The 22,377-nt window shown below is 40.4% G+C and overlaps 2 protein-coding genes across 2 annotated transcripts; one reads left to right on the forward strand and one right to left on the reverse strand.

The window, feature by feature from the left end:
• The first annotated feature begins 929 nt into the window (after positions 1-929).
• gcc2 (GRIP and coiled-coil domain containing 2) lies at positions 930-21,470 on the forward strand. The gene is made up of 24 exons (XM_004555584.4): positions 930-1,122; positions 1,627-1,689; positions 1,937-2,021; positions 2,106-2,185; positions 2,276-2,380; positions 2,558-3,062; positions 3,181-5,039; positions 5,193-5,268; positions 5,401-5,501; positions 5,741-5,839; positions 7,688-7,807; positions 8,670-8,834; positions 9,028-9,132; positions 9,827-9,989; positions 10,389-10,489; positions 10,701-10,778; positions 10,873-11,010; positions 12,160-12,278; positions 12,768-12,944; positions 13,220-13,428; positions 15,189-15,416; positions 15,640-15,779; positions 18,257-18,458; positions 19,321-21,470. Exons 1-24 carry the CDS (start codon positions 1,117-1,119, stop codon positions 19,392-19,394), a joined length of 4,998 nt encoding a protein of 1,665 aa, XP_004555641.3. The 5' UTR covers positions 930-1,116; the 3' UTR covers positions 19,395-21,470.
• On the reverse strand, positions 16,982-18,045 carry tmem223 (transmembrane protein 223). Its single transcript, XM_004555583.3, has one exon. The coding sequence runs from the start codon at positions 17,886-17,888 to the stop codon at positions 17,106-17,108; it is 783 nt and encodes a 260-aa protein (XP_004555640.1). The 5' UTR covers positions 17,889-18,045; the 3' UTR covers positions 16,982-17,105.
• Positions 21,471-22,377: the final 907 nt, after the last annotated feature.

The following is a 22,377-nucleotide window of genomic DNA, read 5'->3' on the forward strand; positions in this document are numbered from 1 at the left end:
TTTGTTGGTATCTGTTCACTCTACGGCTAGATCGAGTGGCTTTGATATAGCCTATGTGTATAATAAACAGCAGTTGTATTTTACTTTTACAGTGGAATAAAATCTTTCTTGACCATAATACTAAATTCTGTTAATAATTTATTAAATGCTGAAAGCCCTGCTGCAGGCAGCTACTTACTATTTCTCCTCTCAGACATCAGGCCAGCAGTTAATTACAGGTTTTGCTGCCATATAACATACCCAGATAGACATCACATCTATGTAGCCATTTAAAACTATTTACCATAATCAGTATGTAATTAAGTTATTACCTAAATTATTTTCAGTTTTTGCCTTTTCCACATTTTAAAAATCCGAGCTGTATCTAACAGATGAAAGTGAACAGGAATTCAGTCTGTGCACAACTCAGAGAATGCAAAAGGCTCTGATTTAAAAGACAGATGTGCTGAGCTGGTGAAAGTGAGATGCAGAAACTCAAATTCCAGTTGGTAAATAATGTAATTAGATATAAATAAATTAAATATGAACATAGCAAATGTTCAATGATCAGCCAGGATCAGTATAACTTATACTACTGTTATGCTCTTTTTTCTTTTCTTTTTTTTAAAAACTAAATTTAATTTGAATTAAATGCTTCAAACATTTTATGTAAATTATTATTATTATTATTAAGGCATATGGGGGGCAGTTCGTTATAAAGTTTAGCTGCTGACATGTTTTTATTTGTTATGAATTTATAAGACTCAAAGTACTAATCATCACAACTTGGAAACAATGTAACAGTTAGAAATGTATCAATAATACATCGTTTGTTGTCTTTACGTTGAAAATAGATAGTTAACTTTTTTCTTCAATGTTAAATTATTGGTGATTGCCAGTGTCTGTGTTTAAAGTTGTGACGTCAACTATACCGACGTCACCTGGTTGACGAATGCGGAAGCGTGTGCTTTAGCTTGTTAACTCAAAACCATAACAGAGGAGATGTTTTCCGTGTTTAATCTGTGACGAATCGTAAAATACTTTGGAAATCGATTCGACTTTGTCCGGTCAGGTTCCCGGCAATCTCTCTGAGCTTGTCAGACGATTGAGAAGCAGTAAAAAGTCCGAAAAGCTGGGATGGAGGTAAATGATCAATGTGGAGGGGTTAGCGTTAGCTAGTCTCACAGATAGTAATGATGTGTACCTCGAGGTTAGCAATATATGAATATATATATATGTGTGTGTGTGTATGTGCGTCTGTTTCTTAATAGCTGTTGTTGTAATGCATAGTTAATTATCACGATGAACTGTGCTGGTAACAGTAAAAGTCACCTGCAGTAGTCCTACTGTAACAACCATGAATTTTAAATGTGCTTAATATCGAGACGTTACCTGGTGATACTTAACTAACTTTGCTTACACAGTTTCAGTAAAAATTCTTCTGCTTAGTTTCTTTGCCGAATTGACAATAAGTCCGTAATTAATCATAAAATGTTGTAAACGTACGCCACCAGAGGTAGACTTTTGGTAAAAAAGGACATTAAAGTAAAATTCAAAGGAAATATTATGCGACCTTTGTGGAATAAATCTGGAGTTGATCATAAAAACAAAACATTTTTTCATATTTTTCTTTTATTAAAAAAAAAGGACCCTGGTGGTACCGGAGCTGAGTCTGCGACTCCATCAGCAGCAAGCACACCCAAGTCAAAGGTACTGTACTTCAGCTGTCTACAGGCTTGTGAGAAATTATAGGAAAACCTTGACAGCCCCCTTTGATTCCCAGAGAATTCAACCTATTCTGTTCCTTTAATTTGTCATTACTGTCCTGCATACTGTTACGACTTACACATAAGAGTTATATGTATCAACACTCTTCAGCTGGATTTTTTTCTGTTTTGTTAGAGATGTTTTGGTAAAGATATTTTAGCCTCCTTTTAACTTTGTGTCTTATTTTAAGCTGGACACGCTCTCTAAAGATGATCTCATCAAGTATGCAAAAAAGCAGGTAGCTGCCATGCAGAAGATGAAGAGCAGATGTACAGGTATCATTACACATTCATCCTGTGTATGTGTTGTGCCAGTACTATACAAGTTTATGTCATGAGTTTGTTTATTTGTCTTCTTAGATTTGGAAAAAGAAGTTGAAGCCCTGAAACAGCAATCCAAAAGCAGCAACAACAGCAGTTCAGATGACTCTTTGATACAGGTTTGCATGTTTGCTAAAAGCTTCTTCTGTTAACATGCAGTACTTCATTTTCATACTGCGTTACGTGAATTGTTTATTTGTGTGTAACAGGAGCTGACTGAGAGGATGGATGTGGTGCTGCTGGAAAAGGCGGAAACTCAGCAAAGTCTTGCAGTGTCTCGTAAAGAACTAGAGAAGACTAAACAGCAAGCCAAGGTGAAAGATAACACTCACACCGCTGTATGATGTGTAAGCCTGATTACACATTCAGGTTTGTGTTCAGAGAAACTCAAACGGGTTTATTTGAACACACTTTGACATTTATGCAGTCTAATAAATGTATTTTGTTATTGTAACCAGATCTTCTTAAAACACATATGCTGTTTGTTGCAGGATGATCTGGCAGCGCTGCAAGGTGAGTTTGACCGGGCGATAGGAGAGCACCAAAAGAAGATCAAAGCCCTAGAGAGCAGCATTGAGGAGTGCACCAGCAAACACCAAGAAGAGGTGTCTCATTTCCAGAAATTACTAAAAGAGCGAGAGGAGCGTGACAGAGAACGGGAGAGTGAAAGAGAGAGGGAGCGCCAAGCAGATCTTGCTAGTGCAAAAGAGAGTGCAGAGGAAGTCCGACGTTGCTTAGAAGCTCAGCTGGAGACCCTTCGAGCTGAACTGCAAACAATGCAAGAGCGAAATTCTCAGGAGGTTCTTGAGATCCAGGAGAACCACCAAAAGGAGTTGACACTGGCCCAGCAAGAGGTGGAGAACTTGAAGGAGGAGCTGGCTCAGAAGAGTCTGCAGCACGAAGAGGAAATGAGGACTCTAGAAGAGGACTACGAGATTGAGAGGGAACGTCTCTTGTTGCTCCAAGAGGAGCTAACTGAGCAGCTTGCACTCAAAGGTAAAAAAGCTCTTTTTAGTTAAGTCTGTTCTGGTATCAAAGTATTAATATTGTGTTTTCCTTTTTTTTCTTTAAATTCAGTTTCAATTAAATCAAAATATTACTGTTATATTTCCAGATAGCTACCTGCAGGATGTGCAGGAGGAAGATGAAGAAGCTGCCCGTGGTTCGGGGATCGCCAAAATGCTGGAGCTGTCTGGCTGCAGTCAGGGTGACTCGAGCCATGGTGATGGAGAGGAGACAGAGACGGGAAGACTAAAAGCGACACTGGATGATGTTCAAGCCCAGAACACCATGTTACAGGATGAGATGACCCTGCTTAGTAATGTGAAGGGTGAGCTCGAGGCAGAGCTGGAGAGGGTTAAAGAAGAGTTTCAAATAGAAAGAGAAGAACTGGAGTTCAAAATTAATGAGCTGCAGATGCTCAAGGACAGTGCTTCTGCTGAAGCTTCAGTGACCCAAGATCCTGATCAGCAAGGTGTCCTCAGAGAAGCTGAAGAGTCTGTGACCAGTCTAGCCAAAGAGCAAAACTCTCAGAGTCCAGAGGAGGAGCAGCAGAAACTAAACCAGGAGCTGAGGACAAAATGTGAGGCCTTAACCAAAGAGCGAGACTCTGCCCAGGCCGAGTGCCACCATATGAGGGGCATACTTCAGAGTTTTGAGACAGAATTGGGAGAGAAGACAAATGATTTTATCGTACAGTACAAAGCCATGAAGGAACAGGCAGCTAATAATATACGAGACCTTAATGAGAAGGTGGAACAGCTCAACAAGGAGAGGGATGAACTGCTGGAGAAGGTGAGAGAAGCTACAGATGAGAAGAATGCTCTGATGGGGGATATGCAAGACCTGAAACTGAAGCTTGAGAGCTCTCAAGGTGAAGAGCAAATGTCTTCAGCCTGCGAAGTGAAACAGTCGTTGGAGGACGTTACTAGGCAGAATGAGGAGATCATATCCCAGCTAGAGATAAAGGAGAACATGACTCAAGATCTGAACAAAAGGGTCGAAACACTGACTGAAGAGCGAGACAAAATGCAACACCTGCTGAAGATCAAAGAAGAGGAAATGCAAAAGCTCAATAATGAGAGAACAAAAGAAATTGAGAGGCTACAGGAGGAGAAAGAAAAGGAGGTGCTTTTGCTAAGAGAGGAAAAAGAGACGGAGCTGAAAAGCCTGAAAACAGAAACTGAGGATAAAGTGAAACGTTTAAACGAGGAGAGAGAAAAGTTAGAGGGAAGCCTAAAAGAGGAGTTTGTGAGATCTGAACAGACAGTTTCCACTTTAGAGCTGACTATAAAAGAGCTTTACACTGAAAAGTCTGATCTCCAGCAGAAAATGGAAGAGGCTCTCTCAAGGCTTTCCAAAGCTCAGGAAGAGAGGGAGCTCTTAGACTCTAAGCTAGCAGCCCTGGAAGCTCAGCTGAACCAGGAGACATCTGAAAAGCAAGAACAAGAAGCAAGGCTGAATTCAATGAAAACAGAGGCAGAACGAATCTCTGGTTTTCTTGGAGTAATGGAGGAAAATCTGGGTGAAGAACTCCAAGAGTCCATGAGAGAAGTCAAAGACCTCCAAGCACGGGTTGATGAGCTGGAGAAGGAGAGGGCCCTGTTGAGAAGCAGCCTTGAAGAAGCTCAAGGGGAGAGAACATTTGAGGAGGTGCAAACAGAGCTCAAGGCCCACATCAAAGACCTGGAACAAGAAAGAAACATGTTGAGAACCAACATAGAGGAGGTGGTGAAAGATACTGAGGGTCTCCAGAAAGACCTGCAGGATATGAAATCAGTCAATGAGAAGATCATCGAGGAGAATGAGAAACTGCAAGCTCAAATTTCTCTCATGACCAAGGAGGAGGAAGAGAGGGAGGAAATAGTGAGAAAGGTGGCGATCATGGAGAAAAAGAACAGAGAGCTCAAAGAGCAGCTGACAGAAAAGGATTCACTCATATCGCAGCTGAGGACCGAAATGGCTTCTATCCAGGTGAGTGGAGCACGTGATGTGTGTTTATTTTCTGCAAATGGGGAGAGTAAGTGCTTCTCCACACTAGCACTAATGCATCTGTGAGGGGAAAAAGAACTGTTACTATGACAATTTGTTTTTGTGCTCTTTCTAACATTCTCTCTTTTTCCTCAGTCACCCTCTCAGGAGTCTCCAGAACAGTCTGCGTCCTCTGAGGAGAATAAATCGAATGAGACTGCAGAGAAAATAGGTGTGAAGATGATTTCTCTTCATGCTATTTATAAAAGCAATCTAATCTACAAGTTATCATGCAGAAAAGAACCAAAGATACTTTCCCGGACTTTTGATGAATCATATTCTTCTTTGTTTTAACTTCCTGCAGCTCTTTTGGAGAAAGAAAAAAAAGAAAAGGACGAGAAAATGAATAAAATCAAGGCAGTCGCTGTCAAAGCAAAGAAGGAGCTGGATGCCAGTAAGAAAGAGGTACTGTGAAGAATGAAGAATGTTATCATTTACCAACACAGACAATAAGGCTATAATGAAAAGCTTTAGATTTCTCTAAATAGCAAACATTGTGGTAGAAAACTTGCACTCCATACTGATCCTTAGGAGAACTCCACAACATTCTCTTGTTTTACAGATTCATGTAAACATGAATAATCAGTATATTTTTTGCCAGTAAATGAATGCTCGGTGGGGTTTTTTGTTTGTCTGTTTTTCAGGTTATAACCCTGAAGGAGGAAATAGAATCACTGAAAGCAGAGAGGGAGAAAGTGAACAGCTCTATGAAAGATATCATCCATGGTGCTGAAGGCTACAAGGTAGGAATCTTGGGTTGGAAAAGACTTGTAGCATACAAAGGAAAATAGTTTGCATGAAGTAGTGCACAAAGTATGTGAATTATCACAGTTTTGTCTTCTTACTATACAAACGTAAAAGACTGGGACAACTACATATTAATGCCTACGGGAGTTTAATGCCATGAAAACCATGGCATGAAGCTCCTGGCCCACAGTTTTTGTGCTGATTTTAATCCCAGAGGAGGTTTGGAGCTCTGCAGCTACTGAAGTAACTCAGTATCTGGATTCGATAAATCTGCTCTGTAACTTTATGTGGCTGACACTTCCTAAACAGTAACGCTCTCAGTGGCAGTATTTCAAAGTGGATCATAGAATATCTAAGACAGCATCCTGTTACAGCATCACACTCGAATTCAGCAAACTTTTTAAAACAGCCCATACTTTCACAAGTAAATGCAAAGCAGAAATTTGTATTTTCTTATATAAGTAGAGCGTTATAACTCCAGGAAGCCACTTTTTTTTCTTTCTCATTGGATGCAGTACCCTCAACATATTTTGGTATTCAAAGTTTTAATTTATCAGCTCACCAACAAGCTCTAGATTTTAGCGTGTTACGTAGTGAGAATATATATTTTAACATGCGTAGTGATTCTGCTTGTTTCTGAGTAATTGACCTGACAGTGAAGCTGAGGGATAATCTTTCAAGGTTGACTCCATTAATACAGCACCATTGATTCAATCAGTTAACAAGCATAATGTATTCACTAGAGAAAGAAAATCTTTGGCTTATTTTCTGGAGAAGTTTCTAATGAAATATAGGTGCACTTTGGAGTTACTGGGATTTCTGACTTTCCTGCTTATAAAATAGGGTCATCTATTGATTGGAAGGTTGGTGGTTCAATCCCTGGTTCCCCCTAGTCTTTAATTTTTAATTTGATACTGATCAAAATGATTGAAAAACAGCATTTAAATAAAGTAATAACACATATACAGTTTTACACTGTAATGATTTGCGTTGCAGGCTGTTTGTCTATAAGAGTAATTTTTAGGCACATTTTATAAGCCAGCACTGGTGAAATACTTGTAATTGGGAAGGCTTCACAAACATGTTCTTGCTACAGTACCTGCAAGAAGAATCCTGCACTGTTTCTAATAGGCCTGACTTCCAAACAGTTAAGATAAAGGGTGTAAGTAAGGCATCTGTTGTTTGCATGTTAGATACTGTCTATATTACTTGAAGACACTAGGATCCTGTAGTGGGACTTTCATGAAACTGAAATTTCCAAGTGGAAAAACGTTTGTTTTCCTCTCGGGATTATGATGTCAGACGTGTCAGAACAGAGACGCCACAGTGAAGAATGTTTACACTGTGGCTCTTTTTCTCAATGGCTGTTTGAAATTGGCAGAACTATTAGGTTTGTATCCGGGTGTATCAGATGTTACTGCTTCGCATGGACCTTTTTATGTCATTAGCTTTTCATCAAAATAAAAGCATAGCATGAATTAAAGCAAAATAAACTTGACAGATTCCATTGTGCATTTAATTAGTTTCATGCATTACTAATACAAAAATCTTTCTAATTGGCAAGTAGAGGCACGCTCACTTTAAAAAAAGACTTTGTGTGAGACATTGCTCCCAGTGGTCTTCATAAACAGCCCCCAGATTGCACTTTGCTTTATGACTGTGTCTCCATTAAAGAATAAAACCACTGTGTTGTGTCTAATGAGAGTTTTGTCCCACGTTCAAATGTAAATGCAGCTGATAACTGAGATGCATAGTGTTTACCTTCACTGAGCTGTTCATCAGGTTTCCAGTAATGAATATTGAAGACTTGTTTGTGTGCGTGCGTGTGTGTGTTTTGTGTTTAGAACCTGCAGATAGATTACGACAAGCAGACAGAGCAACTGGATAAGGAGAGGGAGAAGGTGGAGGCGGCAGAGAGACAGATTGCTGAGCTGACCAAACGACTCAGCAGTGCTGTCACACAGGTAACACAGACACACATTCAGTCTCATGCACGACAACACACACACACACACAAACTCTCGGCCTCCACTAAATCAAAGCAGGGGATTTTGTCCAGTAATACATTTCTTCAATACTTACCCCATAATTCAGTTTCTGTATGATTTAGAGGGAGTCGTTTTAGCCGACAACACTTTACCCAGCTATATCTGACAGCCCGGCGCCCACAAATAGCCCATCAGATGTGACTGGGTGAGCTAGGGAGAAATTGTTTTTATATGTACTCTTTTCCCCAAGCTCATAACTGTTTCTCTCCAATGAGAGAAAAAGAGGCAGGTAAATGGAGCGGGCTGTAGCTTCCATCTGCTGCGTGCAGTACTGAAACACCATTTTCTGAAGCACAGGCTTAGTCTTGTGTGCGCTCATGGATCTCAGGGGAAGCGCGAAGACTGGAGCTAGTCGGTGATCTCAGAGTACGTCTGGGCATCTCTGTTTACCAATCATAGTTTCACTGTTTGGCTGACAGATGATGGGAGAGAGCTGCTGCACAGGAAGCCCATAGAGCCTGCTACTGTCAGATTTGCATGAATGATTTTTTTATTTTTATTTTTTTAGGTGTCACGTGCCAACTGGTGTATTTATAAATGAGAATGTTGACTACAAAATATGTAAGACAGCTTTCCTCTTTGTAAATCATCCTTTTTGTTTCCTGCGGTTCTTAACTGACACAGTAAACTGAAACCAGAATGAAGTTCACACTGTAGAGTCACTAAAGCTGACAGATTATGAGCAATAAATCAAATGAGAATACACCAGATTTCCTCAAGAGTATCACTGCACACTCACCTGACAGCGGCAATAAACAAGTCTTTTTTTTGTTTTCAGAGTGAGACACTGAGCAGTGAGAAGGAGGACCTTCTGGCTGGTATGGAAACCATGAGGAGCACATTGAAACAGTTAGAGACCAAGAATCAGGAGATGCAAAGGCAGTCAGCAAATTTGGAAAGAGACCTGCTGGCCGAGAGATCAATAAAAGAGCAAAAGATAAAGGTAGAAATGAAGAGAGATGAATGTCATCTCCCTCTTTTGTGCAAGCAACTACTCTATGTTTTATGTTTTTAAATAATCATAAAAACAGCCATGCACGGTGAATTTATTTTTATAATATGTAATCTGTATTACATTTAAATATACCCCCCCCCCCCCTCCCCCCCCCGCCATATGCACTTGCTTGCCTCTCTAGGATTTGTCATCTGCCATGAAGGAGGCAGAAGAGCTGACAGCCCAGCTTCGCAAGCAGCAGCAGCAGTCTCAGCAGACTGCCCAGGAGCTGGAGCAGCTACGCAAGGTACACACACACAAATAACACACAAGTGCTTCTCAGACACTAGCGCGTCTCAGAGGGCCGATCCAGTCAAGCGACTGAGCTGGTGATGGCCGGCCTGCAGCTACAGCAGCACCTGATGAAGAGAAGGAGAGTAATTCTAGCCCACAGTACAGGGACCGCTGTTACTTTTCCATTAGTGGAGACCTACATAGTATAGACGTGTACATGAAAGCTGCCAGGAGGTGCCTACGTCATGTGAACACAAAGATTGGATTTTTCAGGTTGATACTGATAGTAGAAAGACAATTAAATGCTTATAAAGGTTTTTTTTTTTTAATCTCATTTTGGCAGTTTTAGATCAGTAAACAAGCATGTTTTAAGTGCAGCAGAAATATGTAGATGTTAGTTCAATGGTAATTTAAGGAAGATGAGGGATTGTATTGTGTGGTTGTGATTGTAATTATTTAATTTAACTAGATTTTAGGACTTTAAAAAGTTAGATCCTTACTTTTCTTTAAGAAAACAATGTGTGTGTAGATTATTTCATCCACTTTCTTCAGCTGTCCAAGTTTCCAAAATACTAACTGCACAATATAGTCAGCATAATTCAATTAAATGTAGAGAGGAGGAAATCCAGAGTTTCAGATAAATGGACTTGAAGATGAGTCTTAGCTGTGCTCCGTTTAAAGCTGTAATACGTTGATTCTCCCTGCAGGAAGCACAGCAGAGCTCTCTGTTGGACATGGAGATGGCCGACTATGAACGTCTGGTTAAAGAACTCAACACCAAACTATCAGAAAAAGATGAGTGTGTTGAGGAGCTAAAGGGTCAGATAAACAGCCTCAACCTGAAGGAAGAAGTGCTCAAACAGGAAATTGGTATGATAACAAGTTCAGTGACTGGCACACAGAATAATACAATCCAAATGTATTTAATGTTGCACCGTATAATAATCTTTAATTGAAATTTTGCTCGGTGAAAGCAAAACTTCAGTTTTATTTATGTTCTATATTAGCAGCACACACCTGCTTTCACTGACCTGAAACATCTATTACTTTTGCATAGCCCTGTGTATCTGTGTGCCAGTACATGGGATCAGTAGGATCATTATTTAGGAAATGTTAGAGCTTGTTTTTTTCATTCCTCCTTTAGTTGCTTCATGCTGTCAAGCTCCATAATGACAGCAAAATACTAGAAAAATAAGAAGACTGCAGTTCAGAAATTATGCTGTTTGTGTGTGTGCACATGCCCATTCAAATGTGCAATTGTGTCATCAGAGTCTTTGAAGTCCCAGCTGGACCAGGGGGAGGAGAAAAACGCTAAGATAAAACAGCTGCTGGTGAAGACCAAGAAGGACCTGGCTGATGCCAAGAAACAGGTCTGTGTGTGTCTGTGTGTATTTGAGGTGTGTCTCCAAGGATTTCTTATGAATGTGTGTAATGTTGCTTCTTGATGAATGTAAATAGTGTTATGCAGCCATGTGTGGACATGACTGGAGGGGGGCCTTGAAGTTATTGGGAATTCTTAGTCATTTGTGTGCTTTCCTATTTGGTTGTATGTATTTAAATATTCCGTGTGCATGTTTGCAGGAAAGCTCACTCATGGTGCTGCAGGCCTCTCTGAAAGGAGAGCTGGAGGCTAACCAGCAGCAGCTAGAAAGCTCTAAGGTAACACACCTAGCACTATCCCTTTCAATAAACTGTAGAAATCCATTTGTTTCATACCTGTGGCACTTAATAAAGCCTGTGTTTGTGAATTTAGATTGAGGTGTGTGACCTGACAGCCGAGCGCCATCGCCTGCAGGAGCAGCTGAAGTCTGCGTTGGAGCAACAACAGAGAACCAGCAGCTCTCTGCAGCAACGCATACAGAGTCTGCAGCAGGAAAGAGACACTGCCAAGGTGCGTGTGTTGACTTTTCACTTATAACAGTTGAATTGACAGTTTACGCTATAATAACTCAACCATAACGACACCGAAGTCGTTCAAGGACACCTTAACTGTAAATTTTCAGGTGCTGTAGCTACGTCAGACCCGTCCAGCTTTGATTAAATTAATCGAAGGCTTCTACAGCTCAGGCTCAGTAGTGTTATATGAGTCTGCAACTAATGACTACTTCTATTATTAATATCTGAATTTTTTTTTGATTAATCCACAAATCTTTGTAGTATGTAGAATTTTTGAAAAGTGCTCAAGGTAAAAACTTTTAATTATTCATTTTTGGGTCACCAACACTGAAAAAAACAAATTCCACTATATGTATAACACAAACGAGAACTGGGTAATGTATTTATGCATGACGTTTTTAATTTTATTGATTATTTTAAGAATATTTTAAGGTCTTACCTTACCTTATATCTTATATCTTACATGTATCGTGTAGAAACTGTTGTTGTGATTTGGCGCTATATAAATCAAATAAATGTATTTGATTTGAATTAATTGAATTTAACTGAGGTGATACTACTAATCTGAAGTCAATGGAGGAAGATTCTTTGGCTCAGATCAGTTAAACAGCTTTACAGAAACTTCTGTAATTAGATCTAGAAACTGTAAGTCTTTATAACCATAGATTCCTGCAACAGGAAACAAAAATCTGCAAACTAGTCCTTTCTGGTAAATACCCGACCAACCAACTATCTATCTGACCTTGATTTACCTGTAATCTCCAATGCTTGGTGACATCCAAGACTGACAGTAAAATAAATGCTTTAGTCAGCTGCTGCCACCTCTGGCTCAGTCTTTACTTTTTCCCCTTTACATTTTTAGACAGTAAGAGAGGTTTGTGAATGGGTTGTTTGCCTAGAGCAATTTAAGTTAAGTTATTGCTTTCTTTCTGTAAAAGACAGTCTTCATCATTGTTCATCCAGTGAAAAACTGGTTTTATGTAAGCTGTGGTATTGAAATCTCAATTTTTGTAAATGTGTGAGACACAACAAAAGTTTTCTTTATTAGATTTTCTAACAAGACTCACTAAAATAAATTTGTTCACCAACAATATATTAGAAAGTCAATCGTATACGTCTTGTTAACCTTTTGTATTGATTCCAGGTTGAGCTTGAGGCAACAACCAAGGAGTTTGAGAGTTACAAGGTGCGAGTCCACAATGTTCTCAAGCAGCAGAAGAGCAAGACGACCCAGAATGAAGTAGACTCTGGCAAACTAGAGAGGTAAAGGCATGCAAGAATGATAGAAGTCTACAAAGACTGTAATAACAGACAGCTGTTAAATGTATGTAACCAGTGGCGGACTGTGTGATGCAGATCATTGCATGTGAAATTAATGGTAACACATTCAGTTGGCTTTACATTAGAGGAATTCAAATCTTACTGCATTGATTAAGGATGCTGTTCTAAAGCTTCTCTCTCCATGTGAGACTTTTAAACACATGAAAAACTCAAAGTACACCCAGAGTTAGGGTTAGGAAAGAGTGTTGTTCAGATGTGATCAAGAAAACTTAAATAACATGCAAAATGTCAAAATGCACAGCACATAATTGATTTTGAACACAAACACCGTGTATTTACAATGACCAAAGCTGAATTATTGAAGACACGGTATAACCTACAAGAAATCCCACATGAGAAATAATTTACATTCATTTTCATCCTTCTAAAAGAAAATATCACTGTAAGAGTAATGTGTGGTGTGTTTTTCAGGGAGCAGTTGGTCTCTCAGGTGGAACAGCTGAGGACGCGACTGGTGGAGAGCCAGCAGAGTCTCCAGAGCAGCGCAGCAGAGCTGCAGCAGCTCCAAACTGAGCATGACACTCTTCTGGAGAGACACAATAAAATCCTTCAGGAAACTGTAAGCAAGGAAGCTGAGCTCCGTGAGAGGTGAACACACTTTTATTTTTTATGTTGTTCTTTAATCTTGTCTTGGCAGGAATTCATTGTACTGTCACGTTGTTGATACGCAGCACGTTTTAGCCTTTTCAGCTGTTCATCCTTGCATTTGATTTTGCAATCAGGAGACATAATCGCACATGCTGAGAACACCTGATTGCGCCATTTTTATTTATTTATTTTTTTTACTTACCTGTAGCATTTCATATTGATTCGCTCCTAAAGGAGCACTTTCTAAACTCTCTTCCTGCTCTGTCCACCTACAGGCTTTTGTCATTGCAGTCAGAGAACGTGACCCTGCGGTCAGACCTGTCCCAGGCCCAGGCTGACCTGTCTTCCCAGGTTGAGGCCCAGCGGCAGACCTACAGGGAGCAGCTAAGGAAGCTGCAGGATGACCACCGGGCCACTGTAGAGACCCTGCAGGGCCAGCTGACTCGTGTCGAGGAGCAGCTCTTTACCCTGCAGAGCCAGAACAGTAAGCATGGGGGTGGGGTTGTAAACTTGAGCCAATACCTGATTCCCTACAAGAGGTAACAGAGCAAATAGGTGAGGTAACATTTTTATCTTTTACTAAAGAGCAGACAGCAATAGACTCAAGGAGTACATGAAAGGTATGGTATATAGAGATCAATGAAATCATCAAGTGCTTTAGTTTTCCATGGTGCTTGCACTTCTCCTACATGAGTGGAGTGATGTGAGTCAGAAAGAAAACCATGAAGAGGGCATCAGTGTGTTTATCAGAAGAGCAGCATTGAAAGCTCATTCATCACCTCCCACACAGCTGCCCGCTGGAGTCAAACAGCAGAAACACACACAGTAGTGACTAGGAAAGGCGTGTGTGTGTGTGTGTGTGTGTGTGTGTGTGTGTGTGTGTGTGTGTGTGTGTGTGTGTGTGTGTGTGTGTGTGTGTGTGTGTGTGTGTGTGTGTGTGTGTGTGTGTGTGTGTGTCTTCTCTGTCACTTGAGGACGCCAGGTGTTGGCAAGGTTCCTCAGCTCTATCCCCGCCTCTCAGTGTGGCAAACAGCTCACTGTGGCATCTGGAGAGACTCATCATTAGTGGCTCACACATGGATGCAAGGATTAACTCGATACTGGAGCCAATATTAACCTTAATTTGAAGTCATATTTGAGCCACTTTTTACCACTATGCTTCAATTTCACGCCAGATTAAATGCGTTACTGCCCTATCGGACAGACGGGAGATAAAACTACTGGCCTCGTATTTTTTTTCTTTAATAAATCAGATGTAACATTTATATATGCCTTTTGTCATATTTTGTCTAATCTTTTATCCAAACCTTCAAGCAGCACATAGACACACACATAAAAAAGTCTTTTATAAATTAGAAATCGGTCAGTGTTTAAGCCTTTCCAGCTGTTCCCTCTGTTGCAGGCTGTTGTGATGGCTTTGCAGAAACACTGCTCAGTATTTTTCAGATATACATATGATCCCCAGGGTGTTTACTTTCCTGTAAATTAGATGCTTTTATTTCCTTATTGATTTCTTTAAACCTTTCTATTAGAGCCTGATGTACTATTAAATCAGGACTCCTGTATGCTTCACTCTTTTGAGTGGCAGTTGTCATGATTTGGTTGATTAGAACTGGGTAAATATGTTGGGCTCTTGAGTTTACTGGACTTGAACTATTATGAAACGTGTTCAGTATGCAGGTAGACTTCTTGCTCCTCTCAGTCGGCTACATGACAAGGGAAGTAAAGAGCCTGACGGGAGGTGGCGAGGTGAGGGGGATTGGTAGCGAGTCTGGCCTCTTGGATCAGTTCAGGTTCATTAATCACAATCTATTCTTCTGAAGTTTTCTCATTTTTCCCTCTACCCTTCTCTTCCCACGTCACCATTTATGCCAGCTGAACTGGTTAAGACCTGGAGTAGTCTGGTGCCCCCTCATGTTACAGTGAAGTAGGACACTAACTCACAGCTGCTGTGATCGGACTTGTTTGTACATAAGAATCCAGAGATGCTTAAAAAAAGATCTGAAGGCTGCTTTCAGTTGAAACCCTTTTAAATTCCTTTATTTATTTACTATTTTCCACCAGGGATTTTACTTAAACATTTTAAGGCCATGAGCAGAAAGTCTTTTTTTCTTTTTCTTTCTAATTCTTGTTTGACACATCTTGAATCCAACCTCCTCCTTCTCTCTTGTTCAATATGAATGTATTGATGTGCCCAGAAGACCCACACAAATCTTCTTCTTCCAACCTTTTACACCCACTCAGATTCAGTTGCTGTCCAGTCCAGCCGTAAACCGCTGGCATCAGATCCACAGCGCAGAAACACTGACCAGAACCAGGCGGGTGTGGGACCAGTGGCCCTCAGCGACCTGCAGTCTATGGCCAGGGAGGAAGGTGAGGGCATGGAGACCACTGAGACTGAGAGCTTCTCCCCTGCTCCTACATCCCTACCCTCTCTGGAGCAGCTTCTCACATCTCCAGAACCCAAACAAGGTGTGTTTGAAAGCAGAGGTCCACAAAAAAAAAAAAAAAAAAAAGCGCATTCAGTTTCCAAAAGGACTGCATATGTGACCTATTCAACAAGATATAATGATGAGCGTTACAATGAACAATGAATGACTATGTTTGGGGGAAAAGAATAGATGCAGACTTTGTGTAGTGACAGAGTTTAATGTATTATATCACCTCCTGTATGTGGCATTTGTTATATCTCTAGAGCCATTTGTGTGGACAGTGGAGCCAACCAAAGAAGAGTTAAGTGAAAAGCTGAACACAACCACCCGCAGCATGGAGCACATGAACAGCCTGCTGCATGAAACTGAGGCTACCAACGCTATTCTCATGGAGCAGATCACTGTATGTATACTTCCTCAATTATACAAACACAGAAACATTTTTTTTTTGTTGCTCAAAACTAAATTAGAGACCTAATAACCCAGACAAGTTGTCTATTTTAAAGTTGCCTCCCCTGCGCACTTAGCAAATCTACTATATGACACATCCCCTATAATAAATAGGACCTACTCCTAAGCATTGGTTACAAAACTCAAAGAGAATGATCCCCTTTATTAACGAACAACTTGCAAGATTTAAAAACATACAATTAAAATCACTGAAAGATGTTTCTTCAAGACCGAGAGCAAACGCATTGCCTACATTTGCTGTACTACTACTACTGTTAGCTGAAGGAATGGCATAATTTTAAACCATCTGATTACTTTCTTATTTACCTCCCCTTTCAGGTTGGGCAGGACATTCAGCATTTAATTAAAAAAGAATCTGCCAAATCAAACGTGCAGATATCCACTGTATCGACCCGCTGAGGATAAGAAAGCAGTCAAAAGTAGATTAACTTTAAGTATTTATTTTACATACATTCTGAGTTATAAAGATCATCTTTAAAGTTATTTTGTATTGTATTAGTATATTTACATTATAGGTTTTATTACATTAGAATATGCCATATTTATTAAGTGTTATTAAAGGAAAAGGTCTGTTCTCTGGTTTCTAGCACTTTATAAGGCACATACAGAATTGCTGTAATTCAGGCTCAACTCTCTTACTTACTATAAGCTTTTATTTAGGAGGTTATTGGTGGAAAAACTGTTAGAATTAGTCATGCTTGTATGTGCTACTGATCTGTGCATTGTTAAGAAAGTCGTTAAAGGTAACTGTTTCTAACAGTTTGTTCTTCTCTACTGATAAATATCTGTATTTTTACTCATGCTTATATTTGTGTTGTCTGTTGCCCGTCTTTTTTTCGGGTAGCGCGGTCGTGTACTGGCTATATATCACCTCAAAGCATGAAGGTCCTGGATTCAGGCCTGCAGAGGTCTGTTTTTTCCAGGGCTTTTGTGGCTTTTCTCCAGGGGCTGATTTTAATCGGCCTATAAAATTTCTTTTTAGGTAAAGCACACTGCATTTACACGTAAAGAAATGTGCAATATACATAAAAATTCCAGTTCATTACTTCAAATATTAAATTCTTGGAAATTTATATAATAATACTGAGTCAAAAGCGTGAGGTTTTCAATGTAATGAACTAAATGAGCCAAGTATTTGTTGTCAATCATTTAATTAATTCGGATTGTACAGATCAGATGAAAAACACACTGATATATTAGTGTGGCAGCCACGTGAGCACACACCTGTAGACTGCTGTTTCAGGTGTGGCAGCTGTGTTTAAAGTGGCCTGTATGCACCAACGGTAATATCAAACAGCTTGGCGTTGTTCACAGTCCCCTCTTTGTCCAGAAGAAAATAGAACTTGTGCCCTTTGACCCTTAGAGGAATAAAGGAAGTGGTCTCCTGCCTGTGGGCGTGGCAGGCTACATGAGACAGAGGGACTGTTATTCTCCTGCCTTGGCTTGGTCCCAGAGGTGACTGTGTGCAGACTGTCACCATCCTCCCACCCTGGTGTAAAACCACTTTGCTGACAGAGCGCCGACAGAACAGAGCCCCGAGTACCACTATGCCTGCTCCTATTGTCAGGCATCCCAGCGTGAAACCATACCTCCAGGTGTTTGAACCCAGGTTCATCTCAAAGCTCCATATTCCCGCCAGACCCGTGGTGGCAGTGCTAGGCGTCTTGGTTCTCCCCTTCTCTTTAGTGCCGCCCGTGTCTCTGAGCCCCGTGTAGGCGAATTGAGCCAAGTACGTCCAGAAGACGAACTGTCCGCCGCAGAAGATCGAGAGAAGCCGGAAGAAGCGGGTCCTGTCGTGCTCGAACAAGGTGACATCTCTGGGCGGCTGGGTGGAGGTGCACATCCTCCGGCGTACGGCCAGCTGGGGGCCTGTGTGGGCAAATATGCCGCCCAACAGTCCGGGAGAAGCACCAAACCGGGAGGACGTGCTGCCGAGAGGCGTAGTGTGCGCCGACAACGACGTGTTTCCAACCTGGTTTAGCTGAACGCTACGGAACCGAAACCGCCTGGAGTAACACCACAGCAGCTGCTCGAAGCCCATCTTTGTCTGTCGCTGTAGTTTTTTAAGCTATTTCGCACAAGAACTGCTGCAGTCCGGGTTTAAAAGTCGCTGTTGTACTCGCGTTCAACGCTTCATATTCAGTAGACAAGAGGACGTCGCCATGCTTGTTGTATGTGACGTAAGTTGCTCGCTTACGGAAAGTAGCGTGGACCAAATTTAATGTTATCTCTTCGATATACTAGTAATCACTAAAACCTCTGAGCTGACCTCCTATATTCCTATTTTTTAAACCTGAAATGGACTCGACAATCTATTGTGCATTAGCTTATTTTCCTGCCGTTTAGCATTAGCCGAAGGGACGCTTGGATATTGTAAATTTTAAAGCGCTTGTATGTTCTACCTCCTAGCTGTTGAAGAGTGAAGTTCGCCGTCTTGAGCGAAACCAGGAGAGGGAGAAGAGTGTGGCCAACCTGGAGTACCTGAAGAACGTCCTCCTGCAGTTCATCTTCCTGCGATCCGGCAGCGAGAGGCAGGCTCTGTTGCCCGTCATCCACACCATGCTGCAGCTCAGCCCAGAGGAGAAAAGCAAATTGTCTGCCATTGCACAAGGTATGCAATGGGTAAACCTTGTTTGCATGCATTTATAAAAAGAAAAATCTTATTCACCGCATGACCTGTTCAAAAGGTTATTATGTATGATTTAAAGTGTAGAAATCTTTTGGTCAGAAATTTGCATCCACGCCTCATGGAAAAGAATTCTATGGGAACTTTGGACATTTAATGATTTATGTGAGCTCTTATTTTTCTTTTGTTAATGTGAGGGATGATTGTACCGTATATTTCTCTTAATTAATTTAAAAGCAAGAATTGGGTGCACAAGTTTGAGCTTATCTTGGATTTTCTCTAATCCACATAGGGCCAGAATTATACTTGGAAACTCAAATATATGCATACACTCCAACTAATATTAATATATGCTACCACCACCATGCTTGACAGCTGTCACAGTAGTCTTAGGTTTGAAAGTCTCACATTTACACTTCCAAACATATCAACAAACATTTCTCCACAAGTTTCCAGCTCGTGGCAGTCTTGAGCCTTGGTGATTTCTGAAAATAATTTATTCTCATTTTATGATGGTAAAGTGAAACTGCCAAGTCATTAAAGGTGTATGCTGTATTCCACCCTGAAAAAGAAACCATTTCCAATTCACTTACAGGAGCGCACGGCCCCACTGCAAGAATTTGTCTCTGCTGTGTTTTCTACAGAGCAGCGTCACAGTGATTTTCATGCTGAGTCATAATAGAAAACACATAACGACAACCTGTCTTTGATTTTTTTTTTTTTTTGTTTCTTCAGACAAAACCCTTTTTTTTAAATTAATCTCCTCTTTTCTGAAGTGCTGCAGGTTATAGCATCCAGAATACCTCATTAATGTCTAACCACCTGTTCTTGTGTCTCCTCTCTGCAGGTGAGGAGGAGGCGTCTGGGTCTCGGAGCTCAGGCTGGACCTCCTACCTCCACAGCTGGTCTGGGATCAGATAAAACCGACCACAAATCAAAGCCAAGAAAACACTGGGAGCACAAAGTCGGCGTTATTACTGAGCCTTTATTTTTAATGTAAAAACCTGTCCTCATCATTGAAGCTGCACTTTTAAAACAGTGACAACTGGGAGGTTAACTGGGGGAACTTAAAACTTTGGTGGGATGCAGTAGATGGGACCAAGGAATGTATCAGATAAAGAGGAGTGTACGATTAAGATGAAGAAAACCAAAATATTCAACATGTATAAGAATTTGAGTTTGCAGTGCAATAGCTACATGGGTCTCTTACTGATAACTGTGATGAATATCTGTCTTCCTTCAGCGTGCTATAAACATGTATTCCAAACATTTACTGGACGTAATGGTTACACAGTGAGGCATTACAAAGCATCATTACTAAAATGAATGGGTATAATAAATTAAGTGTATGTTATGTGATGATCGCAGTGTTTTTAAATCCAAAAGGGTGCAAACTAATTGTGAGAGGAAACCTAATCAAGGGGAAGAAATGTGTGCTGGTGTATTGCTTGATATGATTTATAGATCTTTAATTACTTCTCAAGACAACTTTACCTGCATTTTATGATGGGCTTGATTTAGTAAATCAAGCCCATCATAAAACCGTGTAAATTTACATTAATGTAAACCGTGTAAATTTTACACGGTTTACATTTTAGCTTTTCTCAGAGGTATACCTAAAACTTATAGGCTGTTGAATGTGATTGAACTGCCTTCATGTCAGCCATTCTACTGGTCTCTGCTGTATAGAAATTAACCTTATTCACAAAAAATTTGATTCTCTGATTTTACGTTTAACTTGGTTGTTTCCCGGAAGGTAAAGAAAGCATTAGGCGATCTGTAACGCAGTATGCTGTGGGAAACGTGTGTGTAATTTACAGTAGTTCATGGGCTAAACTGCCATAATCTCATTTCAGTTGCACTGGGATGCGTGTTTATAAGTCTGAGGTTCTCTTCAACATTACTGATTGTTGGTGAGGAACTGTGATGACCTGTTATGCTCCTTCCCACCTGTATATTTTTATTTTCGAGTAGTTTCTCAGACTTCATGGTTTAAAAAAATGCTTGTCTTATTCTGAGCTTTGATGCAGCCCTTCATCCACTTTTGATTCTCACTCCCTTTAAGACAGCCTCTTTTTCTGATTGGCTGCCCCTCACTAGCAAAAGGTTGGACCTCCTGTGATCATATCAGTGATTTCACCCCTCACTGACATCACACAGAGCCAAGAGTGTAAGAAAATGAGTGTTTATAGCAGTATAAAGCCTGGGCTTATTTGCACATACACTCTTTTGTGTTTAATCCAAACTTCCATACATATGTCTATAAAACAGACAATAATAGAACACTTTTAACATTTTTCCCCAGGCTGGTTTTACAGTTTTATTGTTAAATCATCACATACTCAACTCAGGTGCACTAACAGTTTCCATGTCTTGAGTTCTGATTCATCGTGCCCTGTAATAATTTGTAATATTAGTTGCGACTTTAATATTGGACCATTATTTTAATAGTTTGTCTCTCTTTTATGGGAGTGTTTTATAGTTTTGTCATTTGTGTTGCAATTTAATCACCGAACCTTAACAAAGATTTGTTGCATCTTGCAGTTTCCATTGCTGAAAGCACATCTGCCTCGCAAAAGTGTCCTTGAGCAAGGCTCCTCATCAGACCTATAGATGCTGTTGATTTTACATTCTGACTTTTGACCTGTGCTTTGAGTTTGAAAAACACCTCATATCTACCCCGCTCCCAGTGAAACACATACTTACTCATATGAATACAGTTTTCTGCTGACCAGTGATAAAAATAATTATTAACCGGTTTATTTTCTCCCCCTATTGGCAGCTTTTGGTGATTCACCCAGCACAATGGACTGTATTTATATCTAGACTTTTATATTTATGATACTTAACGTGGGCAGAAGCTATGAGAGATTACCCGAACTGCAAAATCGTACTCAAGAAAGACTACGGCAGTGATTGTTTGTATGTTTTTCTGGTGTATTTACAACTGTAAAAAAAAAAAGAGAACTTAACAAAGATTAAAATGATTCCATGCTTTGCGATCAGTCCGTGTCCTTTATTTATAATTGATTTTTGAAGTGCAGCATTGCATCTACAGCTTCTAATCAGCAGCCAGATGTTTTACATTTTTCTTTCTTTCTTTTTTTTTTTTTGAGGACATGCATGTGGTGAGGAAGCACTTTTATGGACATGTTTTGCACATTAAATCAAAAAGAGCAGATAACTACAAGATGAACCTTAATTTACATCATTAATAATCCTCCTGTTTTTGGTGTTACTGCTGGGCATCTGAACAGATGCAGTAGCCAGCCTATGTGCTGCTCTGAAAGTCCTTCATCCCTCTGGAAGGAGGGAGCAGGGTCTAGGGGTTTCCCTTTTAAGGAAAAAAATGGTGGGTGCATTATCATGACGCAATCGGGAGAGGAAATGACAAACTCCTGCATCTTTTACTGTAAGTAATGTAAACATGCTGTTAGCCCCGTCTCCCTGCCTGCTACTGTTATGTGATGGATTCTGTGATGTTTTTTCAGGGCTCCCACCCGCCATGTTGAACTGTAGTTACAGTCCTCCCAGTGGTGGCAAACTGAAAGTCAGATTTTCCATCAATGCTGACCAGATGTGTAGATACAGCCCAGCGTAAAGCTGAAGCGGATGTAAAAGCGGCTCTCGGAATCCGTCTCATTTATATTATAGTGAGATAATGAGCGCAGAGAACCTACTGAGTTTACTGGGTGGTTTTAGGTGCATCCTGCCAACAAAACCTGAAAAAAAAAACAAAGTCACTTGGACCGCGTGCAACAATGCACGAGCCTCTGGTCTCCAAAATAAAAGCACTTGATTTGATAACGCTGCGTTTCTGTTCTTCCCAAACGTGTTTGGACTCTGTTTTATTGCCTCACTAATGTAAAAAAAAAAAAGATAAAATAAAATTAGGGGGAAAGGC

The sequence above is a fragment of the Maylandia zebra genome, linkage group LG16, assembly GCF_041146795.1.
Source record: "Maylandia zebra isolate NMK-2024a linkage group LG16, Mzebra_GT3a, whole genome shotgun sequence".
NCBI classification, from domain to species: Eukaryota; Metazoa; Chordata; class Actinopteri; order Cichliformes; family Cichlidae; genus Maylandia; species Maylandia zebra.